General features: G+C 41.6%; 1 protein-coding gene across 2 annotated transcripts in view; it reads right to left on the reverse strand.

The window, feature by feature from the left end:
• spag9b (sperm associated antigen 9b) overlaps positions 1 to 18170 on the reverse strand; it is a 285882-nt gene that overhangs the window by 84567 nt on the left and 183145 nt on the right. For both annotated transcript variants that reach the window (XM_060844669.1, XM_060844670.1), the window contains exon 6: positions 4360 to 4585. In XM_060844669.1, the coding sequence (XP_060700652.1) occupies positions 4360 to 4585 (226 nt within the window). The remainder of the gene's footprint in view (positions 1 to 4359; positions 4586 to 18170) is intronic.

Here is an 18170-nt window from a genome sequence, read left to right on the forward strand (position 1 = left end):
TGCCATCTATCAACCCCTCAGAAAACGAACAGGAAATGACATCACCACAAACCCCAGGAACCCCATCCAGGAGAAAGATATAAATAGAAAGCAGGAGACAACAGCTTCGCTTCACTTGGAGGTCACCACTGATGATGTTACCTAGCCAGGTAATGAAACATCTGGATATCAAACCTACAGCTCAGCGAGCAAACCTACCCCCTCAACCTCAACCTGAGCTACAAACCTTGCGAATGAATTCCTTGTTAGCTATGAGCCTGCAGGTCCCTTTCTTACAACAAGAGATCATTGGTCATTTATTATTTTATTGTTGCAACAAACAAGATCAGAGATACTAGGCATTAACAGGTATGCATCAGACTTCCAAAAGAGGATATGCAAGCTCAAAGTCTCAGTACTTTTATAATCAGCTCTTATTTTTATTAGTCACACCTACAGGTTATTTATGCAGAAAACACAAGACACAAGACACCTTTATGATTCTCAGGAATAGTGGTGGTCAGTTTCAAATGGTTACACTATTTTGTAAAACCCAAGTCACACTACCCATAAGGAAGAATGCTTTTATTGTGTGATTCCAAGTGAGGTTATTTAATTAAACAGTAAGAGCTTCTAAAATTCAGCAATAAGTTTGGAATCAATACAGAAGAGTAATATGCAAAAACGCATTGAATCATCAAATCCCTAGAGTGTGGAAGCAGGCCATTTGGCCTTTCGGGTCTACACTCACCTGTCGAATAGCATCCCATTCAGATCCAATGTTTGCATATCCCATGGCTAATCTACATAGTCTTCACATCCCTGGACACGATGAGCAATTTAGTATGGCCCAATCCACCTTACCTGCAACACTTGGACTGTGGGAGGAAACCAACACAGACACAGGGAGAATGGGCAAACTCCACACTGACGGGTGCCCAAGGGTGGAATCAAACCTGGGTCCCCAGCATTTTAAGGCAGCAGTGCTAATCACCGAGCTAGATTGCAGCCCTTGTGTGTTGCAATGCTGTTGTTGCAGCAAACTGTTCTAAAATAATTGATATGACTAACATATTAATTTAACCCCCAAACACAATAATGCTGCAGCCATTGAGAAAATTGTATTCTATAGAAAACAAAACACTGCTTTTATTCATTGATTAAGTTCGCTTTCCCTTATTTACATAAATTGCTTTTCGAGGAGGGATCATAACTTTTGAAACATCCAGGTGCCCATTTATGAGGGCATGAAAGCTGAGCTAGCAAGAGTGAACTGGGTCACTAGGCAAAGGGACTGATCAATTGAAAAGCAGTGGCAAACATTTAAGTGTCTCCTTGAGGATGCTTAAAATAAGTATATTCCTATTATCATCAAAACTTCTAAGGAAAGGGTACATTGCCCATGATCAACGAAATAAGGATCGTATTAAACTTATGGACAAAACACTACAATGAGTGGCAATTCAAATTAGATTAGATTCTTAGATTAGAAGAGATTAGATTACTTACAGTGTGCAAACAGGCCCTTCGGCCCAACAAGTCCACACTGACCCGCCGAAGTGCAACCCACCCAGACCCATTCCCCTACATTTACCCCTGCCCCTAACACTACGGGCAATTTAATATGGCCAATTCACCTAATTTGCACATTTTTGGATTGTGGAAGGAAACCGGAGCACCCAGAGGAAACCCACGCAGACACGGGGAAAATGTGCAAACTCCATACAGTCAGTCGCCTGAAGCAGGAATTGAACCCAGGTCTCTGGCACTGTGAGGCAGATGTGCTAACCACTGTGCCACCGTGCCACCCACATGATGAGAATGTAAAAGGTAAAGTCACTATAGTCTCAGGGGACCACAGAACTCACTCTCATTAGAGAAGTGACTGGTGGTGGTTTAGAGGATGACCATGCCTCAGGTGAGAGAAGAAATTGAGAGGGCAGAATTTGATAGTGACCTCAGCCAGTAACAGAACTGAACCCATGCAGTTGTCATCACACTAATCCCCAACAGATTAAAAAAAGGCACAGAATGCCTAAACATTAATTAGAAAGAAATTGCAGCATGGGAAACTACCTAGAAATGCAAAACCAGATAGCTAGTGTTTCTACAGGTTTTTAAAAACTAAACAGCAAGTAACATGAATGTTATAGAGAGGAAAAATGAGCACTTAATAGTGGACAATAACGAAATGGAAGATGAAATTAACAAATGATGCATTCATTTAAAAGAGGATTTAAAAAATACTCCAGGTGTAAATCAGGTGGCAGAAGCATCACTAGGAAATACTAGCATACAAATTGATGGAGCTGCAAGCTGATAATTCCCTGATAATTAACAGCTCCTGTTGAAGTCATCTTATGGTCTTAAGAGGTGGAAATGAAATAACAGATGTGGTGGATGGGGTTGGTTAACTGAATTGGCTGATTTGCGATACAGAATGATGCCAATAGCATGGGTTCAATTCTTGCACCAGCTGAGGTCACCATGTCCTGCCTTCTCAACCTCACCCTTCACCTGAGGCGTGCTGACTCTCAGGTTAAACTCACCACCAGTCACCTTTCTCTTTCTCATTAAAGAGGGACCCTATGGTCCTCTGGGAATTTGATGACTTTACCTTTTAGATGTGTTAAATTTTGGAAAACTAATACTGAAGGTTCTACCATATCATAAAGCAGCAAATATAACTTCTAAAGACAATGAGAAAAACTCAATGGTAATATTTAGAGAAGAACGGTTTCAGAAAAAAAATTAACTAATTTATTGGAGTTCTTTGGGAGTAACATGTGGGGACGATGGCGAGTCTGTAGATGTATCCTAGTTGGATTTCCTGAAGTAATTTGATAAGGTTCCACATAAAAAGTTACTGTCCAAATACAGTATGGAAAGAAGATCGTTTTTCTGCGAGCCAGCAGGGCATGAAAGGACCTTTCTCTGATGCTGTGAGTGGAGTCCATAGAGGTCTGCGCTTGAGCCTCAGCTTTTTAAAATTTAGATCAACTGTTTAGATGAGGGGAACAAAAGCAGGCTGATAAATTTGCAGTCCATGGAATTCGACGGTGTAGAGGAATTTGGGTGTTCGAGTGTGCACGTTACAGAAAAATAATATGCAGTTAGTTATTATCCTGACATATCAATTTATATAATGATATAATATTGTCATTCCTTCATTGTTACTGGGTCAAAATCCTAGAACTCCCTCTTTAACGGCTTTGTTGGTCTACTTAGACCAAATAGGCTGCAGCGGTTCAAGAAGGCAGCTCACCACCATCTTCTCAAAAGCAACTAAGGATGGGCAATAAATGCTGGCTCAGGCAGCAATGTCCACATCCTGTGAATGAATCAAAATTGGGAGGGATGCTGTCCTTTAGTATGAGAGGCACTGAACAGAAAAGTACATTTTTATACTTCAATTATACAGTGCATCAGTAAAAACTCATCTGGAGTAAATACAGTTTTGGTCTCTTTATTTAAAGGCACAAATGCTTTGGACGTGGTTGAGAGAAGATTTACTGAATTACTACCTGGAGTAAGCAGTGATCATAACAGAAAATATTGGACAGTGTGGGCTGTTTTTATGGAGTTTACAAGACTGAGAGGTAATTTGATTGAAGTTTATAAGATTCATTTACAGATGAATGTGGAATGATATTTCCTTTTGTGCTAAGTCCATAACTATGGGGCAGTATTTAAAAATTAAAGAGTTTTCCTTTTACAACAGATCAGAACATTGTTCTCTCCAAGGGTTGTGCAATTTTGAAACTCAGTCTTAGAAGGCAGTGAGATGGAATGAAAGAATATTCTATTCCTGATGAAGGGCTTATGCTCGAAACGTCGAATTCCCTATTCCTGAGATGCTGCCTGACCTGCTGTGCTTTAACCAGCAGCACATTTTCGGCTGTGATCTCCAGCATCTGCAGACCTCATTTTTTACTCGTAAACAGATTGAATCCACTACCTAGCAAGAATAAAAGATTACTGATGGGAATGTGGAATTCAAAACACAAACAAATTAGATATGATCTCATTGCAGACTTGATGGCCTGAATGACCTGCTTCTGCTTCTAGTTCATATGTCTGTATATTCCTACAGACCCAGCATTCCACACCATGACCACATCTCCCAGCTGAAGGTGATATTTTCAATATACCCATGTTCCAAACCCTATGTCAATCAGGTTTATTCCTCCCAAGATATATGAGGAAAATATATAAACCAATTTGAGAGAAATATGCAAGACTTTGGCACCTATAACAATTTGAAAATCTTTGTAGAATAGGAGAGTAAGGAAGCAGGAAAGTTGAGATGTCATCAACATTGGGAAAACAAATGTTTCTCAATTCCTTCAGAATAAAATTTGGTTTGAATAAGGCACTTACCAACTGCTAAAGTTCTGGTCTCCTGCTGTACCTGCACATCAATATTTTTCTTGCTGTCTGGTTTCTTGCTTGCTTGGTTTAAATTTTTTGACAACCCTTCAGCCTTCAAGCTTTCCTTTCTTGGAGAAGCTGAATCACCCACAGCAGGGTCTGGTGGGACTGATATTGGAGTATTTGGATTTGTTGGCACCAAGCTGGAGGCCTGGCTGGCATCAGAGAGTTCATCCTAAAATATAAATAGAACTCCCAATCAAAATTAAAAAATGAACACCCACCTCCAATTAAAGATGGATGACAGATGCTACGCATGAGCTAGGAAGGGGGGCATGAATGAAGGAAAAAGGATCATTAAACCAATGGCAAAACTAGAATCTATGGCTGTCTACAATCAGCTGTTCCTATTGCCTGCACAATCTAAGAATAGATGTAAGAATTCACCATACTCTGTAAACAATGTCCCATCAGCGGTCACTGCAAAATATTAACTATGTCTAAAATTAAGCTTCTGCTTCATGCCTCCTGTAATTTACAATGTTGAGGTCATTCTTTCTTCTCTTCATCATTATTATTTTTATGTTAAAATTCAGTTGACTCTAAGTGACACTCATGATAATTTTATTTGATCACAGATTAAATTGAAATTCCTGGCCTAGGGCATTATGGAACTTATTAAAAAAAATGAACGGATAATAATTTGGAATATTGCTTGCAATTCTGCTCTCCTTCCTATTGGAAGGATGTTGTGAAACTTGAAAGGGTGTTGCCAGGGTTGGAGGATTTGAGCTATAGACAGAGGCTATATAGGCTGAGGCTGTTTTCTCTGGAGAGTTGGGGGCTGAGGGGTGACCTTATAGAGGTTTAGAAAATCATAAGGGGCATGGACAGGATAAACAGAAAGTTTTTTCCCTGGGTGGGGGAGTCCAAACTAGAGGGCATCAGCTTAGGGTGAGAGGGGAAAGATATAAAAGAGACCCAAGGAGCAACTTTTCCAAGCAGTGGGCTGCGCATGGATGGAATGAGCTGCCAGAGGAAGTGGTGGAGGCTCATTTAATTGCAACATTTAAAAGACATCTAGACGGTCTATGAATAGGAAGGGTTTAGAGGGATATTGGCCAAGAGCTGGCAAATGGGACTAGATTAGGTTGTGCTATCTGGTTGACATACACTGGTTGGACTGAAGGGTCTGTTTCCGAGGTGTACTTTCTATGACTCTATGTTGTGGAAACGCTGCACATAATTAAATAGCCTTAGTTTGGAACAGAACTGAAAAATATTGAAGGATATAGTTCCAAGTTGTCTGCATAATTCTGTTGTTTCTGGATTTCACCCAGATAAACATAAAATGATGAAAGCTTTTTGGTTTACATAAATCAATAAATTCAGAACAATCCTGCAATTTCCATGAATAATTCTCTGTGAACTGTTTTGCAGAGCTGTTTAAGTTGTGACGCCCAAGTACTGAAGACTGGAAAACTTAAAAAATATGTAATTAGAGGAGTCGGCTTATTCAGTATACTGCAAAAGAGAAGGAAAAGCGATTTAGAAGTGCGACTTCACAGAACAACAAGTTCAGTTTTAAGACTGAGACTATGTAGGTTTGATCAACTGTTTGCAATGAGACAGACCTTGGAGAAATTTATAAATTCATTGCTACAACCTTCACAGATTTAAAGTCAGCTTTTAATGGTGCACAACAAAAAGAAATATGGAAGTAAGGCATTCCTGAGAACTTTGTCAAACTCAGAATTATTTGAATCTGAGGCTGCAAACAGGGACAAATCTTGTTTTGCTGGATGTAACTACTTGGATTTTGTAAGCATATAACACATGACCAGCATATACTGAATCAAGCTGCTGTCTATGTTAAGTCCAAGGTAGGAGGGAGAGACCGATTCCTTTCCTGTCCAACTATGCTCAACTACTCTTCTTGAATGAGATTATATACCTACAACTTTCTCACATCTCCACTATCCTGCCAAGCCTGGAAAAGAAACAAAAGCTTGCAAAGTATCACCTTAAAAACAATGTGGCCAGCTAACAGTTAAATTCAGAAAAAGTGACTTATTCACAGATTGTCCAATGCTGGTTTGCAGCCAAAGTCACTTTTCTCAAGTTACTGGTACTAGGGCTGCTCCCAACATCAGTTATTGCAGGCTAGCTTCTATTTTCTGGAAACACTAGCATTGATTCAGACCTATTCTTTAAGAACCCTTCACTTTCAGTGATGAGATCTTCCAACGGGTTTTCAACATCCAAAGCTCAATGAGAAGGATTTCAGAGAGAGAGAAAGGGAAAAAGCTTTTGCCCCTGTGACAAGTTCTCTCTGATAGTCCATGTTTAAAACCAATACATTTTCTACCTAAAATCTGATAGCACTGTAGACTCCATTCAAGTAACTAGTGCTCCACACAAAGGCAACATCTTGTTGCTGTTGTACACTGCTGTTTTGAAAAGAATGTTTGATAAGTTTAACATATATGCTTAGCCGATATCATCAATTAATATTTTGGATAATAGATCATCACAACACCTATATATTAAACTGCTGCCATAGAGACAATTGGGTCATTCACCACATAAACCTTTTCACGCCCTGAATTCACAGTAAGGTTATAAATTTTTAAAGTTAAGGCTAATATCCATTTATGATCAATGCTAAACCACTAAGTATGTTGTTTTGCATGTTTAGGCTGATTTTAAATGTTTAAATATTGTGCAATTTCACCACAATTAAAAACTGTCACGCATACTTTCATTCATTTAATTACATAAAACCAATTGCTATTCAGGATGTTCCCTCAATGTCCACCAACTGTGTGCTGGCATAGAAACTTTGACCTTCAGATGAATTTCCCACTGGATGCAATAAAGAGCTAATCACTGTGCTCCCTTGATGTAACCAGCAGCAACCAAAGCCCCACTGATCAGACTGCAGAAAACAACCTTTTGAAAGGTAATGAGTACAAACAATTGCAGCAGAATTAGCTGAGCAATGAACTGCTCATTTTCAACTATTTCCCTCCAGCATTCCTTATTTTACAAATTCTTCATCAAGTCTCTCAAAATTAAGATTAGAATTCATTCTAATATAAATTTGTCATAGGCAGTAGCACTAAACAGGTGGGAAAAGAAACAGCCACTGTTCTGAAATCTTTGATAGTCATTTTATTTTTCATTTTTTTTTAAATGGGATGTGGTGTCGCTGGCCAGACCAGAATTTATTGCCTGCCTTTGAGAAAGTGGTGGCGAACTGCCCTTGAACCACTCTCAACATGTGGTGTGGGTATACTCAGAGTGCTGTTAGGAAGGGAGTTCAAAAAATTTGACCGAGCCAATGGAATTAAATATTAAGCTCTCTGCCTAGTAAAGAATAATGTAAGAACATCAGTGAGAAAACCCCTTGGATCAGAAATGCTGGTGGGTTCAATTTATTGATCCCCTGTCATTATACCATTTTAACAGCATGAAACAAGATGTTACTGTGGAATCAAAAAAAAAGAAAGACCTGGCAGAACCTGTGGATCATCGGGATCTCTTCTGGGACTGAAGTGAACTGTGTAAGAAGGATGGGTTACACCTAAACCAGAAGAAAACCAATAGCATCGCAGGGAGGCTCACTAGTGCCACTCAGTTTAAACTAGAGTGGCAGGGGCCTGGGAACCAGAGCAGCAAATCAGCAACTGGAGGTATTGAGGGGAAGGTACATGTTAGGACCAGTAAGTCTGAAAGGAAGGACAGGCAGTACAGGTAAATGAACATGATACAACTGATGGGGTGAAGTGTGCTTATTTCAATGCACGGAGTATTATGGGTAAGGCAAATGAATTTAGTCCTACAAACTGATCCAGGGTCTAACTTTTGGCTATTACAGAGACTTGGTTGAAAGGGGTCAGGATGGCTGCTCAACGTTTCAGATTTTAGTTGCTTTAGATGAGATAGAGAGGGAGGTAAAAAGAGGTGGAAGACTTGCATTACTAATCAAGGAGAACATCACATCTGCATTCACAGAGGACATACTGGAGGGCTCATTCACTGAGGCAATATGTGTGCAATGATTCTGAAAGGATTATACCATAGGCCACCCCCCCCACCCCCGCAACAACTACGGAGACACCGAGGAACAAATATGTCGGCAAATTATGGAAAGATGCAATAAAGAGAGTTCTCACAGTGGATGACTTTAATTTTCCTAATATTAACTAGGACTTCCTTCGAACAAGTGGCTTAGATGGGGCAGAATTTGTTAGGTGCATGCAAGAGGGTTTCTTGAAACAGTATGTCCAACTGGAGGAAGGGCCATATTGACCTTGTATTGGCTCATGAGCCTGACCAGGTGACTGACCTTTCATTGGGAGAGCATTTTGGAAACAATGATCACAACTCCATAAGTTTTAAGATAGCTATGAATAAGGATAAATCACGACCTTGCAGGAAGGTAGTAAAGTGGGGAGGGCAAATTACATCAGTATGAAGCAGGAACTGTTTGAAGACCTACTGGTCAGCGTTCAGGACCAGCATGTTCTAATGAAGAGGAAGGACAAGGATGACAAGGTGAGGGACCCTTAGATAACCAGGGACGTTGTGAATTTAGTCAAAAGGAAAAAAGCACATGTAAGGTTTAAAATTTCAAATGCAGCACAGAAACACTTGCCTATGCCCCTAACTGGCAAGTCTCCTACCACTGTCGCTCATTTGGAATTTGTCTGACTGTACTCGACAGCAAAGCCAGGTGTCATGCCAGAGGCCAGCTGCTGCTGTTATACTTCCATGAGGCTATCCACCCTCCTCCACCCGCCAACAGTATCCAAAAAGCAAGCAGGAAAAAAACTCAAGCAGTGAATCAGGAGAGCAAGGAAGGGCCAAGAAATGACCTTAGCAAGTAGGGTTAAAGAGAATCTCAAGGATATAGCAGGGAACTTATGCCTGGAGACAGAGGACATAGGTGAGCTCCTAAATGAATACTTTGTGTCAGTATTCACCCAGGAGGAAGATATGGAGTATAGTGAGATTATTGTGGAGCATGCTAGGTGATGTCGCTGATCGTGTTTTCCGGGTCCTTAAGGGGGAGGGGGAGCAGCCCCAGATCGTGGTCCACGTTGGCACCAACGATATAGGTAGGAAGAAGGGTGAGGATGTCAGACAGGCTTTCAGGGAGCTAGGTTGGAAGCTCAGAGTTAGAACAAACAGAGTTGTAGTCTCTGGTTTGTTACCCGTGCCACGTGATAGAGAGTCGAGGAACAGGGAGAGAGAGCAGTTAAATGCGTGGCTACAGGGATGGTGCAGGAGGGAGGGATTCCGGTTTCTGGACAACTGGGGTCCTTTCTGGGGAAGGTGGGACCTCTATAAAAAGGATGGTCTACACTTGAACCTGAGGGGCACCAGTATCCTTGGGGGGAGGTTTGCTAGTGCTCTTTGGGAGGGTTTAAACTAACTCCGCGGGGGCATGGGAACCAGGACTGTAGCTTTAGGGTACAGGACCTTGAGTGTAGGGAGGTTAGGAATAATGCAGCGATCTCTAAGGAGGGTGCCTGTAACCAGAAAGGTGGATCGAAGTGTGTATACTTCAATGCCAGAAGTATAAGGAATAAGGTAGGTGAACTTGCAGCGTGGGTTGGTACCTGGGACTTCGATGTTGTGGCCATTACAGAGACGTGGGTAGAACAGGGACCAGAATGGCTGTTGCACGTTCCAGGGTTCAAATGTTTTAGTAGGATCAGACATGGGGGTAAAAAAGGGGGAGGCGTGGCATTACTTGTCATAGACAGTATCACAGCAGTGGAATGGACGATGGAAGAGGACTTGCCATCTGAGGTAGTTTGGGCTGAGGTTAGAAATAGGAAAGGTGAGGTCACCCTGTTAGGTGTTTTCTACAGGCCTCCTAATAGTCCTAGAGAAGTAGAGGATAATATTGCGAGGATGATTCAGGAAAAGAGTGAAGGTAGCAGGGTGGTTGTTATGGGGGACTTTAACTTCCCAGATATTGACTGGGAGAGCTATAGCTCGAGTTCATTAGATGGGTCGGTGTTTGTACAATGTGTGCAGGAGGGTTTCCTGACACAATATGTCGACAGGCCAACAAGAGGGGAGGCTATATTGGATTTGGTTCTAGGTAATGAACCAGGCCAGGTGTTAGACTTGGAGGTAGGTGAGCACTTCGGGGACAGTGACCACAACTCGGTGAGTTTTACTTTAGTGATGGAGAGGGATAATCGTGTGCCGCAGGGCAAGAGCTATAGCTGGGGGCAGGGAAATTATGATGCAGTGAGGCATGACTTAGGATGTGTGGATTGGAAAAACAGGCTTCAAGAGAAGAACACTAATGAGACGTGGGGAGTGTTCAAGGAGCAGCTACTGCGTGTCCTCGATAGGTATGTACCAGTCAGGCATGGTGTAAAGGGCCTTGTGAGGCAGCCGTGGTTTAGTAAGGAATTGGAGTCCCTTGTGAAAGGGAAGAAGGCGGCATATGTAAAGATGAGGCGTGAAGGTTCAGTAGGGGCGATTGAGAGTTATAAGGTAGCCAGGAAGGAGCTAAAGAGGGAGCTAAGAGAAGCGAGAAGGGGACATGAAAAGTCTTTAGCTGGTAGGATTAGGGAAAACCCAAAGGCTTTCTATAGGTATGTCAAGAATAAAAGGATGACTAGGGTAGGTATCGGTCCAGTCAAGGATAGTAGTGGGAAGTTGTGTGTGGAGGCGGAGGAGATTGGAGAGACATTAAATCAGTACTTTTCATCAGTATTCACTCAGGAACAGGACACTGTTGCTGATGTGAATATGGAATCACAAATAATTAGAATGGATGCCCTGGAAATATGCAGGGAAGAGGTTTTGGGAATATTGGAAAGGATGAATATAGATAAGTCTCCTGGGCCTGATGGCATTTACCCCAGGATCCTATGGGAAGCTAGGGAGGAGATAGCAGAGCCATTGGCCTGGATTTTTATGTCGTCGTTGTCAACGGGAATAGTACCAGAGGACTGGAGGATAGCGAATGTGGTCCCATTGTTCAAGAAAGGGAGTAGGGATAGCCCTAGTAACTATAGGCCAGTGAGTCTGACTTCAGTGGTGGGCAAAGTCTTAGAGAGAATGGTAAGGGATAAGATTTATGAACATCTGGGTAGGAATAATGTGATCAGGGATAGCCAGCATGGTTTTGTGAAGGGCAGGTCGTGCCTCACAAACCTTATTGAGTTCTTTGAGAAGGTGACTAAGGAAGTGGATGAGGGTAAAGCAGTAGATGTTGTGTATATGGATTTTAGTAAGGCGTTCGATAAGGTTCCCCATGGTAGGCTAATGCTAAAACTTCGGAGGTATGGCATTGAGGATACATTAGAGGTTTGGATTAGGAATTGGCTGGCTGGAAGGAGACAGAGGGTAGTAGTTGATGGATTATGTTCATCTTGGAGCGCAGTTACTAGCGGTGTACCACAAGGATCTGTTTTGGGACCATTGCTTTTTGTTATCTTTATAAATGATCTAGAGGAAGGACTTGAAAGCTGGGTAAGCAAGTTTGCGGATGACACAAAAGTCGGTGGAGTTGTGGATAGTGAGGAAGGAAGTGGTAGGTTACAGCGGGATATAGATAAGTTGCAGAGCTGGGCGGAAATGTGGCAAATGGAATTCAATGTAGCTAAGTGCAAAGTCGTTCACTTTGGTAGGAATAACAAGATGATGGATTACTGGGCTAATGGTAGGCTACTTGGTAGTGTGGATGAGCAGAGGGATCTTGGTGTCTATGTACACAGATCTCTGAAAGTTGCCACCCAGGTAAATAGTGCTGTGAGGAAGGCATATGGTGTACTGGGCTTTATTGGCAGAGGAATTGAGTTCCGGAGTCCTGAGGTCATGTTGCGGTTGTATAAGACTCTGGTGCGGCCTCATCTGGAGTATTGTGTGCAGTTTTGGTCGCCATACTATAGGAAGGATGTGGAAGCTTTAGAACGAGTGCAGAGGAGGTTTACCAGGATGTTGCCTGGAATGGTAGGAAAATCTTATGAGGAAAGGCTGAGGCACTTGGGGCTGTTCTCATTGGAGAAGAGAAGGTTTAGGGGAGATCTGATAGAAGTGTATAAGATGATTATGGGTTTAGATAGGGTAGATACTAAGAACCTTTTACCGCTAATGGAGTCAGGTGTTACTAGGGGACATAGCTTTAAATTAAGGGGTGGTAGGTATAGGACAGATGTTAGGGGTAGATTCTTCACACAGCGGGTTGTGAGTTCATGGAATGCCCTGCCCGTATCAGTGGTGAACTCTCCTTCTTTATGGTCATTTAAGCGGGCATTGGATAGGCATTTGGAAGTTATTGGGCTAGTATAGGTTAGGTAGGATTCGGTCGGCGCAACATCGAGGGCCGAAGGGCCTGTACTGCGCTGTATCCTTCTATGTTCTATGTTATTGAGAGAGGCACGAGAGAAGATTGTTGGGGTCTTGACCACGATCTTCATATCCTTGCTAGCCACTGGACAGGTCCCAGAGAACAGGCAAATAGCTAATACCATTCATCTGTTCAAGAAGGGAAATGAGGGTAATCCAGGAAACTGTAGACTAGTGAGTCTCACATCGGTGGTTGGGAAGAGTTCTTTGGGATAGGATTTGCGCGCATTTGGAAAAGCATGGTCTAATTAGGGACAGTCAGCATGGCTTTGTGTAGGGCAGCTCATGTCTTACTAACATGATTCAATTTTTCAAGGACATGATGAATATAATCCACGAGGGTAGAGCAGTGGATGCTGCCTACGTGAATTTTAGTAAGACTTTCAACAAACTCCCTGATGGTAGGCTCATTCAGAAAATTAAAATGCATGGCATCCAGGTGACTTGGCTGCTTGGATTCACAATTGGCTTGCCAGTAGAAGGCAGAGAACATAGATGGAAGGGTGCTTTCCTGGCTGCAGGTTGGGGACTACTGGTGTTCTGCAGGGATCTGTTTTGGGACTTCTGATTTATGTGATTTATGTATAAATGACTTGGATGAAAATATAGATGGGTGGCTTACTAAGTTTGCAGATGATACAAAGATCGGTGGAGTTTGTGCAGAGTGCAGAAGGTTTTCAAAGAATACAACGGGATATAGATCAGTTGCAGGTATGGTCGAAAAAATGGTAGATGATAGTTTATTTTGGAAAAGTATGAGATGCAGTACTTTGGGAGACCAAATGTTAAGGAAAAGTATACAGTTAATGGCAGGACCCTGAAGCACACTGACGTTCAAAGGGATCTTGGGTTTCAAGTTCATAGTTCCCGGAAAGTGGCCATGCAAGTAGATAAGGTGACAAAGAAAGCATATAACATGCTCGCCTTTATTGGTAGGTAAATTGAGTACAAGAGACCAGGTGTCATGCAGCAGCTTTAAAAGACTTTGATTAGGCCACACTTCATTCAGTGTTCAGTAACCACATTACAGGAAGGACGTGGAAGCTTTGGAGGGGGTGCAGAAGAGATTTACAAGGATGCTGCCTAGATTAGAGGGCATGAGCTATAAGGAGAGACTAGAAAAACTAGGGCTGTTTTCTCTGGAGTGTCGCAAGCTGAGGGGAATCTTGCTATAAGTGTATAAAATTATGAGATGCATGGATAGGGTTGGCAGTCACAATCTGTTGCCCAGAATTGAAATGTCTAATATAAAGGCGCATGCATTTAAGGTGAGAGAGGAAGGTTCAAAGAAGATATGAGGGGCCAAGTTTTGTTAAAAACACAGTCGTAGGTCTCTGGAACATGCTGCCAGGGATGGTAGTGGGAGGGAAATATGATAGGAGAGTTTAAGGGACTTTTAGATAAGCACATGAATATGCAAGGAATGGAGAGATGTGGACCAAGGACAGGCAGAAAGGATCAGTTTAACGTGGCGTTATGTTTGGCATATCATGGGCATAACGGCCCATGCCTGTACTGTATTGTTCTATGTTCTAACTGGCAGTGCCAGGTTAATGAACACGGTGGTACTGGCAGGCTAAAATGAGTACTTTAATGCAAGGAATGTAACAATAAGACAGATAAACTTAAAGCCTGTTTTAGTATGTTGAACTACCATGCTGTAACCAGATAGAAACTTGGTTGAGAGAAAGGCAGAACCGGCAGCTCAATGTTCCAGGGTTTAGATGTTTCAGTGTGATAGAAGGGTATGTAAAACAAGTGGGGAAATTGCATTTCTGATGTGGAGAATGTGCAGCTGTGACATCTGAGGGCTCAACTCGCAAAGCCATATGGATGGAACTTGTGAACAAGAAAGGTACAGTCAATATTACTGGGTTTTACTGTAGGCCTCCAACTGCCAGTCGGAGATAGAGGAACAGGTTTGTAAGCAAATCATGGTAAGATGTAAAATATCAGAGTTGTTGTGGTGGATTACTTTAATTTCTCCAATACTGACTCAGACTCCTTTGTAGCAGGATCTTAGGTGGGACAGAATTTGTTAGGTGCACACAGGCTTGTTTCCTGAAACAATATGTAGATAATCCAACTAGGGAAGAGGCCGTACTAGACTTTGTACTGAGGAATGAGCCTTGCCAGGTGAGCAAAGTTTCAGTGGGGAGCATTTTCGGAACAGTGATAATAATTCCCTAAGTTTTATGATAGATAAGGATAAGGATAAAACTGGCCCTTGGGCGAAACTGCTCAAGGCCAGTTATTACAGCATTAGACTGGAACTGGGGAAATTAAATTAGGGAAGACTATTTGAGGGTAAATCTACATCTGACATTTGGGAGTCATTCAAAGGCTAGTTAATCAGAGTTCAGGACCAGCATGTTCCAGTGAGGATGAAAAATAAGCTGGCAAGATTCAGGAACACTGGATGTAATGAAATATTATAAGATTAATCAAAAAGAAAAAAGGAGGCACATGCAAGGTTTGCAAAACTGAAATCAGAAAAGCCCTTGAGGAAGATAAAGCAAGCAGCAAAGAAATTAAACAAGGAATAAAGAGGCCCAAAAGGGGATGTGAAATGTTCTTGGCAAATAGGATTAAGGGGAATCCCAAAGCATTTTATATGTACATTTGGAGCAAGAGAGTAGCTAGGGAAAAGGCAGGTTCACTCAAGGACAAAGAAGGAACTTATGCATTGAACCAGAGGAAGTGGGTGAAGGAGAAGGACATGGATGAGATAGTAAGATTAGACAGGGGTATGTTGATATTCTACAGCATGCCGATATTAAGAAAGGGGTGGTGTTGAAAAACATGTAGGTAGATGAATCCCCAGGGTGTGATGGGATCTATCCCAAGAAACTGATGAAGGGAGGAGTTTGCTGGGGCCTTGACGGAGATCTTTATAACCTCTTTAGCCACAGGCGAGGTCCCAGGAGACTGGAGGATAGCCAATGTAACAAAAACATAAATTATTGGCAACACTCAAGAAGTCAGCTATTACTTGTGGGGAGAAACAGTATTAACAATTTGGCTTGATGATCCTTCATCAGAACTCTGTTAGTCTGTCCACAGTTAATGATGAATATTTCCAGGATCATCTCCTTTGAATAGAAAAGAAATAGGAGAATTAGGCCTTTCAGCCCCTCAACTGTGTAGCACCATTCTATAAGATCATGGTTGATCTGCCCCATGTCTCAACTCCTTCTTTATGCCAGCTGATCATAGCTCTCAACTCCTCAATATTTCAAAAATCTATCTACTACCCCTCTCAAAACTTACTCCCAATGATCTAGAATCCGCAATTCTCTGGAGTAGACAATTCCATACATTCACTACTCTCTGGGGCATGAAATTCATTTACATCTCAGTTTTAAATGAGTTTCTCCTCATTCTGTAACTATGCTCCCTCGTTTGAAATTCCTCACCAGTGAAACAGCTTCTCAATATCTACCCTTTCAAATCCCTTCGGTCTTGTATGTCATGCTTCTAAACTCTAATGAACAAACCTGTTTAGCCATTTTTTTTTAATATAAGGATACCCCTTCCTTTATTCCAAGAATTAGTCTGTGAATCTTTTTTGAGCTCCTTATCAAAGTGCACAACCTCACCTTTTCCTACATTAAAGCTCCAGCTGTCCAATTTTTGTCCATGCACTCATTCAATCTACCTACCTATAGCCCCTTGAAGATTCCTCATGTTTTCATTACAACATACCATCCTATCAATTTATGTGAGGTTAGAAAATTTGTATACATTACACCTTACATTGCTCCCCTCCACCACCCACTTCTAGGTGATGACTATAAATAGCAAATAATCAACTCTCAATCCATGCTAATACAGTACAGAATTAATCTGCGAGCTCCTACATTGTGCAATGACTATTTATGTTTTTTTAATCAAATACCTTCTGGAAATACAAATACACTTGATCTACCGGTTCCAGTTGATCAACTCTGCTCATTACATCCCAAAAGAACTTTTGTAAAGTTGTCAAACACAGTTTCCCTTTCTCAAAACTACACTTGATTGCACTAAGCTTTTCTCAATGTTCTGCTATTTCTTCCTCAGCACGGACTCTTGCACTTTCCCAATGATAGATGCTCGGCTGACTTGCCTGTAGTTTCCAGTTTTGTGTCTCCTACCTTTCCTGAACTGGGAGATCACATTAGCGGTTTTATTTCACATTTCCAACATCTGCAGTGCTTTGTTTTAGTGCGAAAGAAGGGATCTGGGTTATTATTTGATTTCATATATTTCAGCACTGTAGGCTGCACTATATCAGGTCTTTGACGAATCCTACAAAGCTTCCAAATAAATCCTTAAACTGGCAAAAGTTGAAGGGATTAGACAGAAACAAGACTTAATTACATTTTAAAGACACTAAAAGGTGAAAAAGAAATTGACGTAAATCACAAGGAAGTTCGATAGTCACCTGTTTGAGAGGGGTGGGAAGAAACAGATGACCATGTCAGGCTGCAGGTGGAATAGGGAAATATGGCAAACCATATTATTCCACAGAAAGCCAGCATGGGCTGGACCTATGTTGTAATGACTAAGAATAGCTCTGACTGCTTCCTCAAATTTAATGTCTCATCCATGGAACTGAAATTTAGATAGTGAAACACCCCCTTACTGCTGCATTCAAGTTTAGCAGAGAGTATCGAATTATTTTCTGTCAGTTTGGGTTTTCAAGATAAATTACTACATACCTATATGATTTAATTTAAACCAAAAGGACCTAAAGGAAGTGCTCCTAACTGTAGAAACTTGAGCTTCAGGCTTTGGAGCTCGAGTGTTGGCTGGAGACACTGTGCCATATCACGTGGCTGAGAGTGAAATGGACAGCACATTTAGGGGGATGGTTACACTGCAGATCAAGTGACCAGAGGCAATGAGAGATTAGGTGACTACCAGGCAGTCAAAGAGGATCAAGTATGAACTATAGGGGTGCCTTGTTCTCCTCCTCACACAGATGCACACATCTTCTTATAAGCATATAAATCAGTTACACTTGCGCACCCACTACATATCCTTCCCCACCTCTCTCTCACACTTACGTACACACTCTTTTTCTCTCTCTCTTTCACACAAATATATATGTCTATGGGGTGAACCTGCATTTGTAGATACATTCCATTTTGTTCAAAAACACACAGTTTGTAGTCAGTCAGTCAATGTGACATTTTATAAATTCCAACTTTGGAAATAGAACCATTCTGACTCAAGGTTGGGATACAGACACAACTTTAATGCATCTCTGAGCTGAGATGTCTCCTTTTTTAAAATATAAAACCTTGAGTTATCTCAAGAATTTGACTTGAAAGAAGTTCTGTGATTTAAATATTAATCAATCAAAACCTGCATCCCCATTCTAAGTGATTAAAGACTAGGTTTGTTCAATACATCGTGTCAGTTGCAATGACACATTTACTACAAATTCTGCA

The sequence above is a fragment of the Hemiscyllium ocellatum genome, chromosome 25 (assembly GCF_020745735.1).
Source record: "Hemiscyllium ocellatum isolate sHemOce1 chromosome 25, sHemOce1.pat.X.cur, whole genome shotgun sequence".
NCBI classification, from domain to species: Eukaryota; Metazoa; Chordata; class Chondrichthyes; order Orectolobiformes; family Hemiscylliidae; genus Hemiscyllium; species Hemiscyllium ocellatum.